Here is a 23,059-nt window from a genome sequence, read left to right on the forward strand (position 1 = left end):
ACCTTTTTGATGCAAAAATTTTGCATTAAGCAGAGGGAGGTGGTGGGAAATGAATCTGGAAGAAGCTGGCAATAATCTGGTACGTCATTTTGTAATATGTCATTACAGTATGAAGACAGATATTCACATTCAACCATCAAGTTTCATCTCAATGTGAAACTACCATTAATACTGAGAGCATCACACACTGAAAAGGTAGAGCTAAAAATGTTCGTAGCAGCAACTCCGGCCTTAACCGCTCCTCTCATCTGCTCACATCTTCCACACATCTGCTCCCTTTCTCTCCCTCCCTCCCTCCCTCCCCCAGATATCTTACCCCAGTATTAGAAATGGATGAAGAAAATCAATTTTAAAAGTTAAAAGAGAGGTTTAAAAAACGTTACTTGCATTTAGAAGCAAAATCTTAATTTAGAATGATTTGACGGCCCTTTGCATTTGAGATAGATATTGAACATCTGTGTCACTGTCAATTTTTGTCTGACTATGCTCCTGTGAAACACCTTGGGAGGTTTTATTACATTGAAAAGTGCTATATAAATGTAAGTTGTGGAAATATTAGAATACAGGCGCGCCCCCCCCCCGATACAGTGAGTTTACCTTTGATCCACACAGAGCTGGAAGTTCCTGGGTTTTTCTGGAGTTAGTAGCGGCAGTGTTAGCTGCACTACGATTGGCCTCAGCATGTCTGGGTTACAGGGCACAAAACAGCCATTTAGCCACTTCTGATCACTATCTAGTGAACCTTGGTGGAGGTGTGCATGTGTAGTTCTTTTTGATTTGAAGGATGAACTAGATGGGCTGAATGGCCCACCTGATCGCTAAAGATGGGCAAAGATAGAGTCAGGTCAACCCCCCCCCCACCCCACCACTAATCCAGCAGATAAATTCACTGTCAAGGCTCACACATGAATTATGGACACGTGCATGTGGTAACAGAGCACACCCAGCCCATGGTACCATACTCCAGTAGGATGTCAATGGCTACCCAGGGAGAGAGAGAGAAGAGAACAGAGATGAAAAATTAGCAGAATAAAAATTAAAAGTAAAGAAATAACTGCAACAATTTGTTGGCAGAAGTAAAATGGTCACTGTGCCAAAGAAATAATTCACTGGGTTTGCTGAAGCTTTGTCCACAAGTGACAGACCTCCAGTTCCAAAGGTCTTTGTGCCAAGAATCTAGAGCTGTACACTGAAAACATAGCCTTGAACTCCACATGGTGATTCAATGAAAAGATGCATAGCTGGTCATTCTCACACCACTCAGCACATCAGTAAAACCGCTCGCTTCACTATTTAATGGATTTGCAAAGGTCACAGACTAAACGTAGTGATTGTCTATGCCTGCAAGATTCCATTGCCATGGACAAGCACAATAATGCAATGCACTGGGTTAACGGTAGGGCTTTTGAGGTTAGATTGCTGGTGAATTAACCTTGAATAATGGAACAATTTGCAAGAGATCACACCCAGTTAAGCAGAACAGTCTAAAATTTATGTCTCAGCTTGTGCATTAAACAATGAAGCAACAGATCAGTAGTGCTGTACAATCAAATTTAATTATCAACTTTAATCTTCATGTTTATATTAACAAAAATCACAGAACAAGGAGAATTCTAGGACTTAGATCATTTAGACTTAGTGGAAGGGAGAAGAGTCAATTTATTTCATTAGAATGAATGAACAAAGTTGGAGGGGGATGAGCATTGGAATATATGTTGGGACCTAAAAGACAAATGGGGGAAAAATGTGGAAACCAATGAGCGAAAATGATCAGGGGGCATTTTTTTTTTGGTGCCAGGAAGCTATTTGAGAGCAAAGCGAGCATTGCATTCGAGCCTCATCTTATCTTTATCTGATGTCCACATATGCGCTTTACAGCAGGAGGCATTGGAGAGCATCAAAGGCAGGGAGTCCTGGTACCCCCCCACCTCTCCATATCTCCCATCCACTCTCTACTAACCCAGTAGCACTGATGCCAATTGTACATCGTTTCTGCTATCTTGCAAGTTCATCAAAATTGGTATATATCAGGGGTTGAACTGACCTGATCTGTATGGCACAGTTTCATATTAAGCAATAATGCAATGCACTGGGTTAACGGTAGGGCTTTTGAGGTTAGATTGCTGGTGAATTAACCTTGAATAATGGAACAATTTGCAAGAGATCACACCCAGTTAAGCAGAACAGTCTAAAAGTGTGCTCACCAACTGAGTGGTCAAGGTAGCGACAGTAACTCTTGCCAAATGTGCTGTATTATTTTGTTGTTACTGTGATTTTAATATAAAAACAAGGTTGGTAACTAAATATGATTGCACAGCAGTACTGATCTCTTTTGTTGCTTTTAATGCCAACTGTTATATTGTTAATTAATCAAAGAGCTAAGACATACATTTTAGACTTCTTACAATTAACAGTTGAAAGTTTAAAGAATAAGGTTGCACCAAGCACATCAGGCGTTTTTTAAAAAGATAATTCACGGAAGGAATACGTATAGAAAGACACTGTGGAGAAAATAGGGCTCAAATGCAGATTTTTAATCTGAATGAATCAAACGAGGGACCTCAACTTTACCTAGTCTAAACAATAGAATTGAAGAGTCATTGAAATCAATGGGGAAAACTGGTGCGATGCCTTCTAGCTCCTAAATTTATTTTTTCCGTTCCTGGAGTTAAGACACCGGCCAGGATGAGCTGACATTTCTTTTGTCTCATCCCTGTTCGGTGTTGGAATGAGATAGTTGGTGGCACTGGATGCAAAGGCTTAGAGGCGCAGGTCGGTCAAAGAATTTCCACAGTCCACAATCTGAGGATCGGACCTCAGCTATTTCCCATCGTCACAACCCAGCCTGAACAATGGCTGGGACCGGTCAGCCCTAAATGCTGGCGTCGCTTTGATCACTGGTAACAGCGGTTTCCAGTAACAGCACGGTGGGTAAACAGCAGGACGGGGGGGGGGGGGGGGGGCAGTGACAAACGGCCCCCGCCTGATAACGGTGGGCATTTACCTGGTACTCTTTGTGCAGAGTGACACAACTGATCAGGCTCTTGTCCACGCACAGGGCCGCGAACTTTCTGCTCACTTTCCTGACATTCAGCAGGAGGTCGCAGCTGGGCACGAACCCCAGGATATTCAGCAGGATTTCATCCGAGAACTCGGTCAGGTTGAGGGACTCGTCCTGCTCCTGCTCCTGCTCTGGGTCCGGCTCCGGGTCCTGCTCCGGCTCCTCCCCGCTCTCCATCTCCTCAACCTCCGGCCTCAGTTAACGGCCCGCTCGACACCTGAGGGCGCGCACCCGTCCGTCCGTCCGCCAACTGAATTAATATTTATTTATATATATATTTATATATACTTTAAAGGGTTTGTTTTTAAATATTCAAACGCCGGGACCGCTCGCCGCCGCTCACTCTCCCCGCACTTAGAAACTAACGGCTCTCCTCCGGAACTTCATTCCGACTGACGCAGCCCTACTTCCGGCCCACGCAGCACGTCCCCGGCAACGAGGGTGTCATCGAGTCGGCGCAGGAGGCCATTCGGCCCACCGTGCCTGTGCCGGCTCTTTGAAAGAGCTATCCAATTAGTCCCCCTGCTCCTGCTCCATAGCCCTGCAAACGAGTAAGTGTCCAATTCCCTTTTGAAAGTTACTATTGAATTTGCTTCCACCACCTTTTCAGGCACTGCATTCCAAGATCATGACAACCTGCTGCGTAAAAAGGGGTTGGGGAAGGAGGGTCCAGCTTTTAGGCTTGTCTCTTCTCATCTCTCATGAGATTTATTGAGTTATTTTTAAATATATATAATGGAGGCACTCCCTACCATTGGCTTGGTGTGTTATATATATATATGTTAGGTATCAGCTGTGGCTCAGTGGTAGCCTACTCACCTCTGACTGTAGAATGGTTGTGGGTTCAAGCCCCACTCCAGGGACTGAAGTACAAAATCTAGGCTGATAGTTCAGTATACTATTGAGAGCGTGCTGTCTTTCAGATGAGACTTTAAACAGAGGCCCTCTCTGCTCTCCCAGGTGGAAGTAAAAGATCCTCATGGCACCATTTGAAGAAGAGCAGTGGAATTCTCCCAGTGTCCCAGCCAGCATTTATCACTCAACCAACATCACTAAAAAAGATTATCTGGTTATTCTCACATTGCTGTGTGCAAATTGGCTGCAGTGTTTCCTACATTGCAACAGTGACTACACTTCAAAAGTACAGTACTTCATTGTCTGTAAAGTGCATTTGGGATGTCCTAAGGTTGTGAAAGGCACTACATAAATGCAAGTTTTTTTTTAATAGAAATCTCTGATTTTCTGCAGCACTAATTGTAGCATTCCAATTACATACGTACGAACATACAAATTAAAAGCAGGAATAGGCCATTCGGCCCCTCGAGCCTGCTCTGCCATTTGATAAGATCATGGCAGATCTGACTGTGACCTCAACCCTACTTTCCCGTCTACCTACTATAACCTTTGACTCCCTTGTTGATCAGGAATCTATCTAACTCAGCCTTAAAAATATCCAATGACCCTGCCTTCACTGCTCTCTGGGGAAGGGAGTTCCACAGACTCACGACCATCTGAGAGAAAAAAAATTCTCCTCATCTCCGTCTTAAATGGGAGACCCCTTATTTTCAAACTGTGTCCACTAGTTCTAGTCTCTCCACAAGGGGAAACATCCTCTCAGCATCTACCCCTTCAAGTCCCATCAGGATCTTGTGTGTTTCAATAAGATCACCTCTCATTCTTCTAAACTCCGATGTATACAGGCCCAACTTGTCCAACCTTTCCTCATAAGATAATCCCCTCATCACAGGAATCAGTTGAGTAAACCTTCGCTGAGCCTCTAAAGCAATGATGTCCTTTCTTAGATAAGGAGACCAAAACTGCACACTGTATTCTAGATGTGGTCTCACCAATGCCCTGTACAACTGTAGCAAAACATCTCTACTTTTATATTCCATTCACCTTGCAATAAATGACAACATTCCATTTGGATTCCTAATTACTTGCTGTACCTGCATACTAACATTTTGTGATTCATGTACTAGGACACCCAGATCCCTCTGTACCTCAGAGTTCTGCAATCTCTCTTCATTTAAATAATATACTGCTTTTCTATTCCTCCTGCCAAAGTGGACAAGTTCACATTTTCCCACATTATACTCCATCTGCCAAATTTTTGCCAACTTACTTAACCTATCTATTTCCCTTTGCAGACTCCTTATGTCCTCTTCATAATTTACTTTCCTACCTATCTTTGTGTCATCAGAAAATTTAGCTCCCAACAAACTTAGCATGAACCAGGAATGAAACCTGGGTGCCTCAGTCCCACTCTGGGCAGTGTATCTACTGACTGAGCTATTGGGGAGCAGGAGGGCCCCAGGTTTCATCTTTGACCAGTTGTGAGTTAACTGAGCTCAGGCAGGGTGATGGTAGGGACACTTTCATGCGTCTCTATATCTCATGACGAAAGGACAGGGTTCATGCTCCTGATTATATGTCTGAAGGGGCTCCAATTTTTTTTTAGAATATGGGATGCCTACCTGTACTAGCAAGATTTCCTCATTTCTCAATAGGCACTGATTTCTCCATATGTGTTCTGAGATAAGGCGTTATGATATTACTAACGTCAGCAAAGCTTAACATTAAAAAGCCCTATCACAGCACCACCTACAGGCATATCAGGTATCATAGGTAAATGCAAACACTTTTATAATGGAATTATCCATAGGATCAAGTTGACATAGGAGTTTTCAATGCATTTTCAAATGGAATTGTTAGAGGATGATTTTTATTTATGATTAGATGTTCTATCTATTCCTCAAAAATCAATAAGGTTCTTGATACATTGAGGTCAAGTGTTCATAGGTTTATTAAGCAAACAGTACATGCAATAGTACTTAAGGATACACTTAAAAGATAGTACTTGTAACCACATCTGATGGCTAGGGACTCAAACATGTTACAGTTCTGTGCTCAGTATTTCAGGCTGATCAAACCTTTACAAATCCAAAGGTTTGTTACTTTAACAATTTTTTTTTGCAAATTAAATCACAATTTTATTATCAGTGTCTACTATGTACTCCAGTCCCTGCGATGCCCACTGGTCATGGAAGGCCTCAAGCGTATCAGCAGACACTGCATGCTCCTTCTCCAGAGTCACCTGGGCAGGGAGACAGCCAGGGAAGAGTGGCAGGCAGCTAGAGCAACTGCACCCCCCACCCCCTCCCCCGACCCATGGGCCGCATCTAACCTGGACCTGTAGATGGCCACCTCGGCCAGGCCCAGGAGCAGACCCAAGAGGAGGTCCTCCGACTTGCCCGGCCCCGCCACGTTTTTCTTAAATTAAATATTAAACAGTTTATTTACAGTTAGTGACAGTTACCATTATGTATTAACTTTCTGTACAGGGTTTTAACTTTCCAAATGCTCATTATATACTGTCACTTTTTAAACATTTCGCTACCCCTGACTACATGACAATTCGCACCTTTCTGCGTTACTTGATTTTACCAAAAGTTAAGAGTTCAACTCCATATAAGGAGAATCTAAGGAAGACCTATGCCTTTTACAATAACTTCAGTTAATAAGCTGGTTTCCTTACTAATGAGTTCTTTTTCCATTGGGCTAACCGGAGATCAGTATAGAACTCTTGTTACATATAATTGCTATTCCACCAAGTGAAACCTTTAATTATAATTATGTCTTTGATTCCATACTATTCGGCACCAGTTAATTCCCTCCTTGTACAGAAATCCCAATTAAAAAGATAATATTTACCGAGATGGCTTCCTTTTGCAGGACTAACTTTTGTCCTTGCATCCCTGCGACTTAGAAGCCAGTATGCAATGGCACGTCTTTAATTAAGACCCCTCATTAAGTAGGTGATTATTTCATATTGAAACTAGCCAGTGCTGTAGGGTCATTCTCGGTTCAAACGTTCAGTGGTCACTACCTTAATATTGATGATATTTCCCTATATAATAAAGGCTAAAAGATAACATTACTTCAATTTGAGCAACAATTAAGAGCAGTATTACATTAGCAAGTCAGTCTAATTAATCCTTTCCTTACAGAATGTTATGACCATTTTAAATTTTTATTAGATATTCCTTTACCTATGTATTTATTTTTTATCCCTTACCAGTTATTAAGCTGAGAATTACACTGCAAGATTGTATGCAAGATGCACTGGTTGAAGATAGATCTCTGGATCCTAAAATTCCACACAGGTTCTCCTGGTCTCCCATTATAAGTTCAGTGGGAGAGCAAGAGAACCACTGCAGGATTTAATGACCCTGGTAGTTAGCAGTATTAGGTAGAGTAAATGGCATTTATCTGCACTTGGTGGCAGTCCTGCACTTTGGTAACTGGGGATAGTCCTGAGCTTTGGTAGCACTGAGGGGTTTTCCTGGGCTTTGGTAGGAACTGGGGGATTGCCCTGAGCTTTGGTAGCCTTGCCATGGGGATCCTGGAGTTTGGCAGTATTGTGGTGGGGCTCGTGATGTTTTGCAGGATGGGGGATTCTTTGGTCTGGCATAATGTGGTGGAGGGGACCTGAGGTTTGGCAGAACTGTTGGGAGGGGGGGTTGTCAGCGAAGCTGAGGCTTAGCAGAACTGGAGAGTGGAATATGGGGTTTCACTCTCTGGGAGACTCCTGGTCTGACAGCAGTGAGGAATGGGGGAGCACATGAACCTGACAGCATTGGATAAGAATAGGAACCTCCCAGGTTTGGCAGCACTAGTTTGTAACTTTTTAAGTGATCTCTAAATATTAAATTTGGTCTTTTGTGATGGATTTTAATGTGTATGTTTATGTCTGTCTCTTACTAGTGTCAGTAATTAGAACGTTTACATTTTCTAACTAGCAACAAAACACACGTGATAATCAGGTGATTATGGCTTTGTAATTATTTGAATGGTTAATTTTGTTTATTTAAAATCATATTAAGGACATTAGAAATTTCAGTTACTGAAAAAAAATGGCATACATATTTTTGCAGGAAACATTTTGAATGATTTTGGGGGAAACATGGTGCATCTAGTGGCTTGACAGGTAATTATTACAGGTCAGTGTTGTCATTTAACAACGGAATCCCCATTAGAAATATTTACATAGCATTTTACAACGTCAGATTTTGATCCAGGAAGTGAGAGTTTGTGGACAGGAAGTGTATACTATATGCAACTTTTTCCAATAATATATATTAGACATTTTAATCACAATTAAAAATCTTACACTTGCATTCGCTTCCTGTCTACAAAACCTTTTATCACACTTTTATGACAACTTTTTTCCGTTACAAATTCCCATGTCCGCATTTAAAGTGGAAAGCTCAGTGTCATCGGACTCCTGTCACTACGCAAATATAGGCTCTGGCCATTAGATGGTACTATATTATCAATTCCTCAGAAATTGCTCAAAAGTGATGCCAGATCAAAGGAATCCCATTGCTAAACTCCAGCAGTCTCACTTCATTACTGTCAAACTCCAGGACCCCCAGCTGGGAGCCCAGGACCATCCAAAATCCAGGACTACCCCAAGTGCAACTAAACTCCATTTCCTTCTCCCCAATACTGCTAAATACCAGATAGCAACCTCATATATATATTTAAAAATATATAAATGCCATTCATTCAGTTTGCACAGAATAATGGACAGAGTTGTGTAATTCACTCCCCAAAGCACCAGTTAAAATCACAGATACCACTTAATAAAAATGGAATTTGATTTATTCAATCACTTTAAATCAGTGGCCCTGATGTTATAGCCTGCATGGCATAAACATCCCTATTTTCATAAAATAGTGACTCCTCAGACTCACAGTGAGCAATGCCATGGAATATTTACTAGTATGTAATAGTAATAATATCTAAAATATACCCAATATTCCTCCTTGGTGCAAAAACTACTGAGTGCAGGTCCTAGCTGCAGGTACAGCACCGTGTTTATTTATAAGGCCACAGGCCAATTGAATCTACCACTGTTTTACAACACATTATATCAATAATTACAATAAAAACATGACTGACTATCCATCGACCACTTGCTTTAATACATTCAACTTTGTTAGTAAGTAAATGTAACATGCCACTGCTCCCCAACCCTGAACAGGTGACAGGATACTTAACACAAATGTATTGTGATTTCAGCTTTCAACTATTGCTTGTTGATGAGAGGTCAAGCAAAGATATAAATCCATTTAGATCATTAAGCCATTTTGGTGGCTCTGACCCTTGCAGATGATTATAAAAGTCAATTTCTGTCAGTCCGTTGAGAATGTGACCATAATATATTAATCCTCTGAATGTGCTGAGTGGTGTGGTGCATTGTGGAAATATATTTCCACCACAAAGGCTATAGGCCTCTGATCATTTCTATTCCTGAGTACACTCAGCAACTCTTAAGAGCAAGTTGAATTTTCCAAAATAAAGCCTCTTTATTCTCCCCATCTAAAGTTAAGGGAGCAGCTCATATTGGGGTGTGGTTCCACAGGCAGCAGCAACCCTCTAGTACCTCAAAGTGGCCATTCTTCATGGATGAGCCTGCATACGTACATGCACTTTCGAGCAGACGTCACCGGATAGCAATGAAGATTAGAAGATTTTGTCAATATTCATCCTTTCTCCAGCCATGGGGGTTAAAACCTAACTGCCGTCACAGCTGAGATCACTGAACTCAATGCAAACCTGAGTTTCAACCTGGCTCCTTTAACTCCCATGACGGGGACTGTGAAGTGGCCATGTGGCATTACTGCCATTGCCTGGGAGTGGAACAAAATTATTTCCTCATTCAGTAACAGGTCTTTCGGGGATAGTAATATTTCACTTCAGCCTAAAATTTAGACGATGGGAGCCTCGAAAAGACTAAAATATGTGTAGGATGTGGTTTCCATGCTCAGGCTTTTGGTGAATCAAACAAACTAACGAACCTGTTTTAATGATGTGGAGATGCCGGTGATGGACTGGGGTTGACAATTGTAAACAATTTTACAACACCAAGTTATAGTCCAACAAATTTATTTTAAATTCCACAAGCTTTCAGAGGCTTCCTCCTTCCTCAGGTGAACGGTGTGGAAAAAACCTAACTGCCGTCACAGCTAAAAAACCTAACACCGTTCACCTGAGGAAGGAGGAAGCCTCCGAAAGCTTGTGGAATTTAAAATAAATTTGTTGGACTATAACTTGGTGTTGTAAAATTGTTTACAATTGTAAACCTGTTTTAAGCACTGTGTCATGTTCCTCTGGCATTTCAATGACTTCATATAGTTAGTAGCTGAGCCATGGAGATCAGCAGGATCCCAGGTTTGATCCTTGCTCTGGGCTGAGTTCTTGTTCCATACCAGCGAGTCCTGCTGGAAATCAATTGTGTGCAGAAAGTATTGCACTTGGCATCAATTCTTTTCACCTCTCCACTGCAGTGAAATAGTTTGCCTTGATTCACTGCCAAAGTTCACATAATAATGTGCACTTGAATGGGATACCAGATAAAGCCCACTCTACTCCTGCAAAGAATCAAAGCCTTTAGGAGAGATGGGGAAGAAAGAGAAATTGGTGAGAAAAAAGCCTTGCAGTGTCACTGTGTGGATGAGCTACTGAAAATTGGGCCCCATCTGTGCTAAGTCAGCTCCCTGACATGGTGCCTTGTTAGACACAATTAAACAACAATTACCTGTACCATGTTATCACCTTGCTCCTCAAGGTAATTAATAATGCTTGTATTGAAAAATCAGAATTACTATATAGCTTGTTTCTGTGTGTCTATTTTTGCCGGACCTTCCCCATCTCCCCTGAAGGTAGCAACTCTTACTGGAGTGTAGTTCCACGGTTGCCAGTCGCCTTCCAGTACCTCTCCCAACTGGCCACTTTTCATCTATGAGCCTCAACAGTGAATTCAGCAGGCAATTCCACCACATGGGCCATCATAGCCAAGCTTGATTCTGTTCTCACAGATATCCACATACCCTCACTTTCCAACAGGAGTTATTGGACAGCAATCAGTAGTACGACCCCAGGCAGCTTTTCCCCATCATAGCTAGGAATGCTGAAATGGCTCAACTATCTCTCAGACTGGGAATTGAACCTGGGACTTTCTGGTCTATGTAGCTTAGTACCATACCATATGGTATGTTAACACCATCGAGATCTGGTGGAATTGCTACTATTTAGCTTGTTAAATAAGATTTGCTAGGGAGCAGGTGCCCAAAGCTATCTTTATCTTCGTATTCTATTTCCTCTCCTAAATCTAATTCAGGAGCCTCTTCCTCTACCTTTATATTTAGTGCAAGGGATATTTAGGTATTGTTCCAACCATGTGCATGGGTCTAAGGAACAAGAGGCAGGATTCACCATTCAGTATGATGGCTGAAGCTCTGATTTTTGGTTGTCAAAGAACTGATTGGTCTTTGCAGCCGTTTCGAAATATAACCTGCCAAACATAGTTGTATATTGACATACTTTTTTTTATTCGTTCACGGGATGTGGGCATCGCTGGCGAGGCCGGCATTTATTGCCCATCCCTAATTGCCCTTGAGAAGGTGGTCGTGAGCCGCCTTCTTGAACCGCTGCAGTCCGTGTGGTGAAGGTTCTCCCACAGTGCTGTTAGGAAGGGAGTTCCAGGATTTTGACCCAGCGACGATGAAGGAACGGCGATATATTTCCAAGTTGGGATGGTGTGTGACTTGGAGGGGAACGTGCAGGTGGTGTTGTTCCCATGTACCTGCTGCCCTTGTCCTTCTAGGTGGTAGAGGTCACGGGTTTGGGAGGTGCTGTCGAAGAAGCCTTGGCGAGTTGCTGCAGTGCATCCTGTGGATCGTACACACTGCAGCCATGGTGGTGAAGGGAGTGAATGTTTAGGGTGGTGGATGGGGTGCCAATCAAGCGGGCTGCTTTGTCCTGGATGGTGTCGAGCTTCTTGAGTGTTGTTGGAGCTGCACTCATCCAGGCAAGTAGAGAGTATTCCATCACACTCCTGACCTGTGCCTTGCAGATGGTGGAAAGGCTTTGGGGAATCAGGAGGTGAGTCACTCGCTGCAGAATACCCAGCCTCTGACCTGCTCTTGTAGCCACAGTATTTATGTGGCTGGTCCAGTTAAGTTTCTGGTCAATGATGACCCCCAGGATGTTGATGGTGGGGGATTCGGCGATGGTAATGCCGTTGAATGTCAAGGGGAGGTGGTTAGACTCTCACTTGTTGGAGATGGTCATTGCCTGGCACTTGTCTGGCACGAATGTTACTTGCCACTTATCAGCCCAATCCTGGATGTTGTCCAGGTCTTGCTGCATGCGGGCACGGACTGCTTCATTATCTGAGGGGTTGCGAATGGAACTGAACACTGTGCAATCATCAGCGAATATCCCCATTTCTGACCTTATGATGGAGGGAAGGTCATTGATGAAGCAGCTGAAGATGGTTGGGCCTAGGACACTGCCCTGAGGAACTCCTGCAGCAATGTCCTGGGGCTGAGATGATTGGCATGCAACAACCACTACCATCTTTCTTTGTTGTGGAGATGCCGGTGATGGACTGGGGTGGACAAATGTAAGGAATCTTGCAACACCAGGTTATAGTCCAACAAATTTATTTTAAAATCACAAGCTTTCGGAGATTATCTCCTTCGTCAGATGAATGAATGAAAAGGTTCTCAAATCGCATATCTTATACTATGTTGGGACAGCATCACACCAATCAAAAGGTGTCGTTGTTATTCAAACAGGCCAGTCATGGAGAACAGCACGTCCCAGTACACTAGATATACATTGTGTCTATTACACAGGCAGGCAGAAAGAAACTCAAAATGGCAGAGAGAGAGAGAGAGAGAGAATTTAAAAAACATATAAATTTTTTTTCCCCCCTTCGAGACACACGACAACGCAAAATCGTCGAGCAGAAGTTGATAGCCAAGTTCCGCACCCATGAGGACGGCCTCAACCGGGATCTTGGGTTCATGTCACGCTACACGTAACCCCACCAGCAAAAAGGGGGAAAATTTTTTTTTATGTTTTTTAAATTCTCTCTCTGCCATTTTGAGTTTCTTTCTGCCTGCCTATGTAAGACACAATGTATATCTAGTGTACTGGGACGTGCTGTTCTCCGTGACTGGCCTGTTTGAATAACGATGACACCTTTTGATTGGTGTGATGCTGTCCCAACATAGTATAAGATATGCGATTTGAGAACCTTTTCATTCATTCATCTGACGAAGGAGATAATCTCCGAAAGCTTGTGATTTTAAAATAAATTTGTTGGACTATAACCTGGTGTTGCAAGATTCCTTACATCTTTCTTTGTGACATGTATGATTCCAGCCACTGGAGAGATTTCCCCCTGATTCCCATTGACTTCAATTTTACTAGGGCTCCTTGGTGCCACATTCAGTCAAATGTTGCCTTGATGTCAAGGGCAATCACTCTCACCTCACTTCTGCTAGAAACCGTCTGGATTTTGAATGAGGACAAGATCGGGCATGACTATGAAGTCCCCTATGGTTGAAAACCCTGCTGACAATCACTGTGTAGGCTCACACAAAGAATGGCCATTTCAGCAAGTTAGCTGCAGGGGACGGGGGCAGGACCTATCTCATGTGAACATTGAAATGTAGAATATTAAATTGACCATATATATAGGATAAAAATTGGCAATGTGATAAATTTACAGGACCATCATAGTTGCTATTTCAGCCTGATGTCATAAATGTATGTAATTAACTTTTGCCTTTTCAGTGGAGGTTGAGAACAGTGTATGGGAGAAATTTTAAACCCCAAGAGCAGGTGGGTTGGGGATGGGTGGGAGTTCAAAACAGTTGTTTTTTGTGTCGTGTTTGCAACCCAGCTTTACTTCCGGGTTTAACGTCAGCGCGGAAAAGTACAGGCTGCCCACTGGGAATGCCAAGTCCAAAGATTTTGCGATTGCAACCCAAGAAAACAACTGTTTTCAACTCCCACCCGTTCTTGGGGTTTAAAATCACCCCCTATATGTAGACAATGAAATCTGCACACACCAGCTCTACCTAGTGTGGGATCACTATTGTTAGTGATACAGTCTGGCCTTAGTCCAGTTTGATGTGGAGATGCCGGATGCTAAATTGTTGGGACTATAACCTGGTGTTGTAAGATTCTTTACATTAGTCCAGTTTGTTTCAGATATGTGAAGGGAGAGTTAGTAAGATTTGCTTGGCATCCTCTCATGGCTGATATTATCGTGCCAACCACTTTGGGTATCATGTGGTAGGTGAAACATTCCACCCTATCTTCAATCTGAATTGTTGTCCATACAAGGATGTCATGGAGCACATGCAGAAAGAAATACAATGTTGGTGCTTCAAATTATGTAACAAAGCCAACAAAAAACAGAAAGTAGAGGAAAATGTTACTCCATCTAGTAATGAAGCAGGTTCACCCTGACATCTGCATCACCTCCAAGGCCATGGGGACCACAAAGTCCTTTGTGGAATGATATTTTCCAGCACATCGCTGGAAATCAAACTTCCCGCCTGGCCCACGACAAGGGCCGCACCATCAGTTCCTGGGAGATCCAGACTGCCGTGCGCCTGCTGCTACCCGGGGAGCTGGCCAAGCACACCATGTCGGAAAGAACAAAGGCGATGACCAAGTACACCAGCTCCAAGTAAAACACCAGTCAATTTAAATTAATGGCCATTTTGAATTGAGTAAATTGTCCTATTTACATCTCATTATTGGGGTCAGTCAAAGCACTCACCTGAGTTAGAAAGTGCAAGACCCTCTCCAGAGTTAGGCACAAAATCTAGGCTGACACTCCTGGAGTCAGTCTTTCAGATGAGACATTAAACAGAGGCCCCATCTACCCTCTCAGGTAGACATGAGATCCCATGGCACTATTTTGATCAGGAGTTCTGGACAATACTTATTTATCCCTCCATCACTAAAAAAAAATGATCTGGTTATTACATTGCTGTTTGTGGGACCTTGCTGTATGCAAATTGGCTACTGTTTCCTACACTACAAATGACACTTCACGAAGTACTCTATTGGCTGTAAAGTGCTTTGCAATGTCCAGGGGTTATGAAAGGTGCTTGAATAAATGCAAGTCTTCCATATTACATGGAACTCAAATTCCACTGGAAAATGAACACTAACCACAATCTGATTTGTGCTGAAAAGCACACATGGAGGTTGAGTGAGACTAGGATTGGGTACAGCTGTACCTTGTGTGATCTGCTAATAATCACAAAGCTATTAAACAAGTGCCTTGATTAGAAAATTGTCTAGCTCCCCCACTGGCTTGGGTAGCCTCCAATCAAGCAGGTTAGAGTTCTATACCTGATCCAAGATAAGGTAGTTACTTGCACAGACTGCAGCCCTGGACAAGTTTTTTTTGGAGGTGAAAAACCACTAGGTCATAACTTCATTCCTATCCAGGACATACCATAATCAAGCAAAAGGAAAAGCTAAATTGTTTAAGATTCCAACAATTTGCAGTAATGTCTATTTTAATTGCCATTTCTATTCTAAAAGCACTAGTAGTCTTTGTGTTAGTTATTTCCTCCCTTAACCCAGACTATACTGAGCATTGTGGTACTGGAACACACTGTCCTCATACTCCCCACTGGAAGTATAGTTAATTAACATTGCTGTCAAGTGAATAGTACTGTAGATACAGCTTTCACTGTTGTATCAAAAAAAAGTGGATGGTTAGTGATGATCCTACAGGTACTTAACATACAGGTCTTTAGCATAATTTGGCACTAGACAAGAAAAAAGGCCTCAAGTTGGCTTTAAAAAAACCACAAGTTGGAAGTGGCCACTAAACTAGGATGCTACATCCAAAAGTTAACTTATTCCATACTTTGTTCTGTCAGATTATTACTACAGCTTGGGAACTGGACACCACAATCTTTTAGGCCCAGGCCTGGACAGCCAAGAACAAGGCTTGTATTGCAATTTAAATGCACCTTTGTGCTGTTATGTACAAAGTCTGAAAATTGAATTCAAATTAGTACTAGTTGACAATTTTGTCTTAACTACTCAAAAACAGCACAGCAACTTCAATTTTCCGTTTAAACATGTGCACTTTATTGTATTAGTCAGTGTAGGTCCCACAAACTGGCATCACCAAGTTTTAAACGGTTCATCTTATGCCCAGGGGATGTAAACCTCACTTGTGTTTGTATAAAGGTAAAGCCTTTTGCATACCAAAATCAAAGAGGACCGAAAATTTAAGGCGGAAAGTACAAAACGGGACATTTTTCGGTTACATAATTTACATATAAGCAATACTACACAAGGTTAAGTATTTGCTCCCACTTTTTGGGCAGCCTTCACAGAGGCTTTAATAACCTTAGACAATGCAATCCTTTACATCAATATTTGGAATGACTAAATGTACAATTCAGTCCTTGAACGCATTGCAGAACTTCTGGGATGCTTGTTGCCAAAAATACCACCAACACCTTCATTGTTCCAGTTTTTATTCCTGAGACAAGCACTAAAGCCATGCCAATTCATCTCGCGCGATCATCGTGACAGTTACAGTCCGTTTAGAAGCATTTGCGGTGGACAATGGATGGTCCAGACTCATCGTATTCCTGTTTGCTAATCCACATCTGCTGGAAGGTGGACAGGGAAGCCAGGATGGAACCTCCAATCCAGACTGAGTATTTACGCTCAGGTGGGGCAATAATCTGTGACAAAATGAAACCCATTAATACTTTGTAATTTAAGACAAGGTGTGTAACCACTTCACAGCATGTTACCACTGGTATGATTTATGATCCAGAGCACGAACAGTTCAGTTCAATTTTAGCTAGACAAGTATTTAAAAAACCCAATTACCTTGATTTTCATGGTGCTTGGAGCCAGAGCTGTGATTTCCTTCTGCATGCGGTCTGCAATACCAGGATACATAGTGGTACCACCAGACAGGACAGTGTTGGCATACAGGTCCTTCCTGATATCTACATCACACTTCATGATGGAGTTGAAGGTGGTCTCGTGTATACCACAGGATTCCATACCTGTTGGCAGAAATAATTTCATACTAAATTCAAATACCTAATTATTATTATTATTTTTTTTTAAGGCCAGTAAACAACTGCTGGCAGCAACATTTACTATGTGCAGCAAGACTAGCAAAACAGTAGCCAGTTTACATACCCAAGAAAGATGGCTGAAAGAGGGCCTCTGGGCATCTGAATCGCTCATTGCCAATGGTGATCACCTGTCCATCAGGCAGTTCATAGCTCTTCTCCAGGGAGGAGGAGGAAGCAGCAGTGGCCATCTCCTGTTCAAAGTCCAGCGCAACATAGCAGAGCTTCTCCTTGATGTCACGGACAATTTCTCTCTCAGCTGTGGTGGTGAAAGAGTAGCCTCTTTCTGTCAGAATCTTCATGAGGTAGTCGGTCAGATCACGACCAGCCAAATCCAGACGCAGAATAGCGTGGGGCAGGGCGTAACCTTCGTAGATGGGCACAGTGTGGGTGACACCATCACCAGAGTCCATCACGATACCAGTGGTTCTACCAGAGGCATACAGGGACAGCACAGCCTGGATGGCAACATACATGGCAGGGGTATTGAAGGTCTCAAACATGATCTGTAAAAGAGACAAGCAAATGTTAATCTTGTCTGACAGCATAACTGAAATTTCAGCCAATAAGACATTACAAATGTTGCACTAAATATACATGTAGTGTAGGCACTTACATGCTACAACTTGTGAATTTATAAGTTGCAAGTCAGAACCAAAGTCAAAAGCATGCAATGTTTGGTGGTAAAGCCATTTCCCAGATCCAAAAGACAAGGCCAGGCTCTTGCTAGTTAATACCCTTCTACAATAGTTTTAATTCAACAATATCCCTCTATTAACTCCTGGAAAGAAAGCTCAGATACTATTAAAATTGAATGTTTTACAGTTCCCTGAAACTCATCCTGTAATACCAACTATTAATGCAAAAAATAGAAGAGAATTGAAGATTAGAACAGCACACAAAACATGCATCAGTAAGTTAATGAACTCAAACAGAGATTGGAGAAAGCAAATGAAACCTTGTAATTTCCAGGAAAGAATGTCATCTTTGAAAGAATCCCTGTGAATGAGGATAGGAAAGAATGAAGGAAGACAGTTTTCAGACCGAAAAGGTTTGAGGGTAGCAAGATAATTTGATGTGGTCACATTCAGCTTTAGTACCTGTGTCATCTTTTCTCTGTTGGCTTTGGGGTTCAGAGGGGCTTCTGTGAGCAGAACTGGGTGTTCTTCAGGGGCAACTCTCAGTTCATTGTAGAAAGTGTGATGCCAGATCTTCTCCATGTCATCCCAGTTGGTGACAATACCATGCTCAATAGGGTATTTCAGGGTCAGGATACCTCTTTTGCTCTGGGCTTCGTCACCAACGTAGCTGTCTTTTTGTCCCATACCAACCATTACACCCTGAAAAGCACAACACATTTTAACATCCAGTTGTTAGCAGCAAAAAACTAAAAAAAGTGAATGCAACTGGTTACCTAGATTGTGAGAAACAGTCATTCCATACCTGGTGTCTTGGGCGACCAACAATGGAAGGGAAGACAGCACGAGGGGCATCATCTCCAGCAAAACCAGCCTTGCACATACCAGAGCCATTGTCAACAACCAGTGCTGCAATTTCATCATCCATGGCTGTATCTTACCTAAAAAGTTGTAATAAGTGTTAGAGGAAAACCAGGAAAATCCCATATCCCTTTCATGGGATAACTATATGAAAGTAAGTGAAATTATTGATTAAACTAGTCTGCCATAAATATCAATCCTACTAAAGATCTGTGTACAAGTTTCCTGTACTTACTATGCTGCACAAGCCCCTACTTCCTGCCCACATGTTCCCTCCTTTAACTTCCTGCATCTGGCCTGACATACTTCCCTATTAACACCAGAGGGCGCTAAGTGCCTGCAGTTACAGTAACTGGCAGACCGCAGACAAAGAAAACCCTGACCGATTCTCGCATTACCATAAAAGGCAATGGCTTGTGCAGCTTGCAGCAGCAGGCAGAGTGTCATGGCACTCGGCCAGCTTCAGAGACTCATTGACTCAACGCCCCAGGACCCGTTGCCACTCCCTAAAAATGAGAAAACTTTTAAAAATTCCTTCGGCCACACAAATTTACTTTCTCCGCAAGTGGCATACTAAGCTGCCCAGTTATGTTTAAGACGTAGCATAAACCGGAACCTATTCTTTAAGACAGTGCAAAAAAAAAACCACACTCGTTCATCCCCTGAACTTCATTTAAAAAACCAGCTTGGTTACAACTGGAGAAACCGCCTCCTTCACACGGAAACTCACCCGGCCCGTTAGACGGCGCTGCGCGGTGCGTGCTGGGATTTGTAGTTCCCCGCCCGCCCGCGGCGGACAGGGCGCGTGCGCAGTTGTGCCAGGCCCCCCCCCCCATCTTGTAATGGTGGGAGGGAAAGAAGCAGCATGAGGTGAAGAGACGACCAGACCGGCGCCGTTCAACGGGAGCTCCATTTTTATTATTTTGAAAACACGAAATACTTCGGCCCGATCAAGTTTGTTAAAAAATAAAAATAAAAACCACCTCTCGTCAACAGTTTACGGTTGGTTGAACAGCCGCGGAATGGCGATGTTCGCCCCCAAAGATTGACGAGCGCGACAATCTCTCGGAAAGCCTCCGGGGAACCACGCCCTAAAAACCGCCTCACTTCAGAGCCGTTAAGCGAAGGCGGCTCCCTCCCTCCCTCACCACCCACCCAAGTGCTGAATCGCGGCAACTAACCGTGCAGCAGAGAGAGAGAGAGAGAGATAAAGAAGCCCGCTTCAAGCCACGGGGCCGATCAGAGCGCACGGAAATAGGTGAGGTGAGGGGTGGCCATAACGGCGGGTTAGAGCAGCCGAGCATTTCCACACCCGGCGAAGGCAGCCCCGAGGCCGGAAATGCGTTACCGTACGGTCACACCCAGCGCCGGTAAAGACGACTCCGAGTAGCCCGGAGTTCACAGTTGACACTCGGCCCCTCGTTTCACTCCAAAAATCCCGATTTTTCCCCTCGAACCCTCCTCGCCCGACGCTGCAATTCGTAACCGCCCTTCCCCAGCCACCACGTTTCCCGTTAACTTACAATATGCCTTTTTTTTAAAAAAAAAGCTCAATTTTTTGTTACCTCAACCTTCCCACACATCAGATCATTTTTATTCTACCCGCTCAAACAATAAACACTGAAAAAAGTTTTTTTGAGCGAAATTATTTTTTTTTGCCTCTTATGCAAGCCGCTAGATACCACAAAGCACGGCCGCTCCTTACAATCCAATAAAACGGAACTCCTTGATTTTAAAAAGTATTGGAAAAGACAAGTTAATCTTAAAATTGTTTGATTAAATATTTTAAAAAATCACCTCATACTAAAAACGCACAATTGCGACCAGATCCATGATTCTCGAATACTCGAGAAAATTTCGGGTTCCCTCTCCTACTGCCATGGAGGTTTTATTTTATTTTATTTTGCTTGGTTGGTTGGTTTTTTTTAAACAAAAAACGCCCGTTGGTGGTGTGATTTGAATGACTTTTTAAAAATTTCTTACCGTTAGTTTCCCTCTGCAAGTGCAAGCCTGGTCTCGCGCTGAGCCGGTGAGTTCAAAAAGCCTCAAAGTGCCTCGAGCCGGCGTGTCGGTCCGTCTTATACCGGCCTCGCGCGCCGGCCCCGCCCACACCGTTCTGTAACCATAAAAGGGAACGTTTGGAAAAGCTCCCGTGCCATTGGCTCAGCGTCACTACCCCCCCCCCCCCCCCCCCCCCGCGCTCTCTCCCCTCCAGCCGCCCCCCCCCCCCCCCTTAGTAACCCGGAGAAGCTGCTTCTTCACGGCTGTTTGCTTGCAATGTCCAAAGCCACCACCACCATCACCACATTGTGATAGTACCCCGCCTTCCCCAGTGCACATACTGTAAATTGGGAAATGACTGGGATTTTATTTTTCTTCTTCTGCTCTCTGGTGAAGTGTTTTTAATTCAACGTCTAAAATAGCGCACACGTAAATAGGTGGAAGCAGAATCTATAATGGCTTTTAAAAGGGTAGTGGATCAATACTTGAAAGAGGAAATAAGGAAACAAAAAGGGTCCTGGAAGATGGGGCAGGGAATGGAACTAAATGAATCCATAGTTCTTTCAGGTATTGCAGGCGTGATGGGCCAAATAGTCTCTGTACGGTACAATTCTAAGATTCCACATTTATGTTATTACAGTTAATGTCATCACACTTGTAGAACTGATCAATTAGGCTGGGTTTAGTATAAAACATGGTGTTAACTGAAATTAGAATAGGATAATTCTTAATAAAATATTACACATAGTTGATACTGTTAACATCATTGACTTTAGAATATCTTGTAGTCCATGTCATTTGATAAGATTAATCCACTGTCTAACTTGAATATTATATATTTTATGTTCTATTATTTATAATTCCTGTTGAAACAATTCTAAGAACACACTTCTACTTTCTGTATTTCAGAGTAGTGAAAATCCCTGTTAACTCTTTCCTTGCCCTGCTGCAAAACAGGAACTTCAGAAGGTTAGTATAGCAACGATACAATGTTAAATAAAAACACAATAAAGTATTTTGTTAGATTTCAGTCATACCATATCTTAGTCAGCCATCTAACTGGTCAGCAGGGATCCTCAATTTTCAACTAAGGGGCAATCAGAAACATCTGAGAACACCCTCAGCCAGCTGTTTGCAGCCTTATCACAACGGTAGTCATGGTATTCATAAAACATTTTCCCACTTATCGTTGTTAACAGAGATAGGTACTAATATTTGTCCTTTATTAAAAATCAAACATCAGCGCAGTTCGTTCTCCTAAAATATCCCAGGATCATTTAAACCATGTGAACTGGCAATTGCTAATTATTTTTAACCGTTGGGACAGTCTAATAGTTACAACACTAGACTCCAGACTAGCACACCTAAGTTCAAATCGCAGTATTAACTGACATTCCAGCTCCTACATCCCATAAAAGTCAAACTTCACCAGTCTCAACTGAGGGAACATATGAAAAAGTGATTGAGGGCTGTGCCATTTTCTCCTCCTATACCACCCCCATACTTGAGTATGTTGAGCAAGGAAGTGTGTTGATCTGTGGAGATGTGAGCTGGGACATTCCATCTCTCTCAATTTAACAGGATTCCATTGATGTGAGAATAGGAAAGAAAATAGGTTACATTGCATATATACATGCATACAAAAACACTGCCAATTTTATGCACTTTCATGCTTAAAGTACTAAAATTAAATTGCAATATATTTGTGATCGTAAAGGCAATTGTGAATGAGAATAGCCAGCTTGATTGGCACAGTGAGACACTAAATTGTAAAGAAATAAAAACAGAAATGGTTGGAAATATTCAGCAGGTCAGGCAGCCTCTGAGGAGGGAGGAAGGTAGGGTTAACGTTTCAGGTCTATGACCCATTGTCAGAACTGTAAAATCTCTTCTGTGCTTTTGAGATTTGAGGACCTGTATATAAAATATTGAGGTTGGCCTCTGCTACTTAATCCAGTTGGTCATAGGTATTTGGATTGTATTGTAGATATCATGGGGGAAATTTTAGCCTGTTAGAATCGGGCAAGTGTATTTACCGCCCTGATGCTGCTCTGTTCCCGCGCGGTGCCACTTTAACCAAGTGGGCTTTCCAAGCGGTCAAGGCTTCCGCTACAGGCAGACAAGAGCCTCACGAATCTCATGCAAATTGGGATACTAAGATGCAAGTAGAACTCCAACGTGATTTTATCTCGAAAAATGGAAGTCCTGCCCATCACCAGATTTATTAGGTGAAACCTAGCAGGATTGGTTCAGAGTCAGCAGGCTGCAGTATTTCAAGAGCTTGGGGTTGATATTGTTCGCCCAGCCGTTGGAGCGCGCTGGCCAGTCACCCATACCCGCTGCAAAGTGGGCACCCCAATGCAGCCTGGATTCAAGCCTCTCAATATCTGGCTGTCCTGGCCACCAGCAAGGTAATAGCAGGGAGGTTGAGATTGCAGAGGGTGGGGGTCCAGGACGTCAGTGGCCCAGATTAGTTTAGTTAACTCCTGCTCCTCGAG

The 23,059-nt window shown here is 42.9% G+C and overlaps 2 protein-coding genes and 1 long non-coding RNA gene across 6 annotated transcripts in view; 1 reads left to right on the forward strand and 2 right to left on the reverse strand.

The window, feature by feature from the left end:
- The window catches only part of fbxl18 (F-box and leucine-rich repeat protein 18), a 34,513-nt gene extending 31,074 nt beyond the window's left edge, over positions 1–3,439 (reverse strand). Inside the window, exon 1 of the mRNA XM_068002875.1 lies at positions 3,005–3,439. Coding sequence (XP_067858976.1) covers positions 3,005–3,238 — 234 coding nt within the window. The 5' untranslated portion in view covers positions 3,239–3,439. The remainder of the gene's footprint in view (positions 1–3,004) is intronic.
- A 12,585-nt stretch (positions 3,440–16,024) lies between these two features.
- LOC137340441 (actin, cytoplasmic 2) lies at positions 16,025–20,647 on the reverse strand. Of its 2 annotated transcripts, XM_068002876.1 has the most exons (6): positions 20,544–20,647; positions 18,505–18,640; positions 18,162–18,401; positions 17,129–17,567; positions 16,808–16,989; positions 16,025–16,656 (listed from the first exon to the last, which is right to left on the reverse strand). In XM_068002876.1, the coding sequence occupies exons 2-6, from the start codon at positions 18,625–18,627 to the stop codon at positions 16,513–16,515; spliced, it is 1,128 nt and encodes a 375-aa protein (XP_067858977.1). In that variant the 5' UTR covers positions 18,628–18,640; positions 20,544–20,647; the 3' UTR covers positions 16,025–16,512. The 2 variants fall into 2 exon arrangements, with proteins under 2 accessions (XP_067858977.1, XP_067858978.1); XM_068002877.1 differs by lacking the exons at positions 18,505–18,640; positions 20,544–20,647 and adding an exon at positions 18,020–18,060 and having other exon boundaries at positions 18,162–18,237.
- The window catches only part of LOC137340442 (uncharacterized), an 80,767-nt gene continuing 77,096 nt past the window's right edge, over positions 19,389–23,059 (forward strand). For all 3 annotated transcript variants that reach the window (XR_010966807.1, XR_010966806.1, XR_010966808.1), the window contains exons 1-2: positions 19,389–19,818; positions 21,471–21,530. This is a non-coding gene — a long non-coding RNA (uncharacterized lncRNA). The remainder of the gene's footprint in view (positions 19,819–21,470; positions 21,531–23,059) is intronic.

Source organism: Heptranchias perlo, chromosome 22 (genome assembly GCF_035084215.1).
Source record: "Heptranchias perlo isolate sHepPer1 chromosome 22, sHepPer1.hap1, whole genome shotgun sequence".
Classification (NCBI taxonomy): domain Eukaryota; kingdom Metazoa; phylum Chordata; class Chondrichthyes; order Hexanchiformes; family Hexanchidae; genus Heptranchias; species Heptranchias perlo.

Excerpts from the sequence above, each read along its gene's own strand:
- LOC137340441 (XM_068002876.1), bottom strand. The coding sequence starts at position 18,627 with ATGGATGATGAAATTGCAGCACTGGTTGTTGACAATGGCTCTGGTATG. Across the intron at positions 17,568-18,161 it reads ACAGAGAAAAGATGACACAG|ATCATGTTTGAGACCTTCAA; the intron begins GTACTAAAGCTG and ends TCTCTTTTACAG. Across the intron at positions 16,657-16,807 it reads CAAGCACCATGAAAATCAAG|ATTATTGCCCCACCTGAGCG; the intron begins GTAATTGGGTTT and ends ATTTTGTCACAG.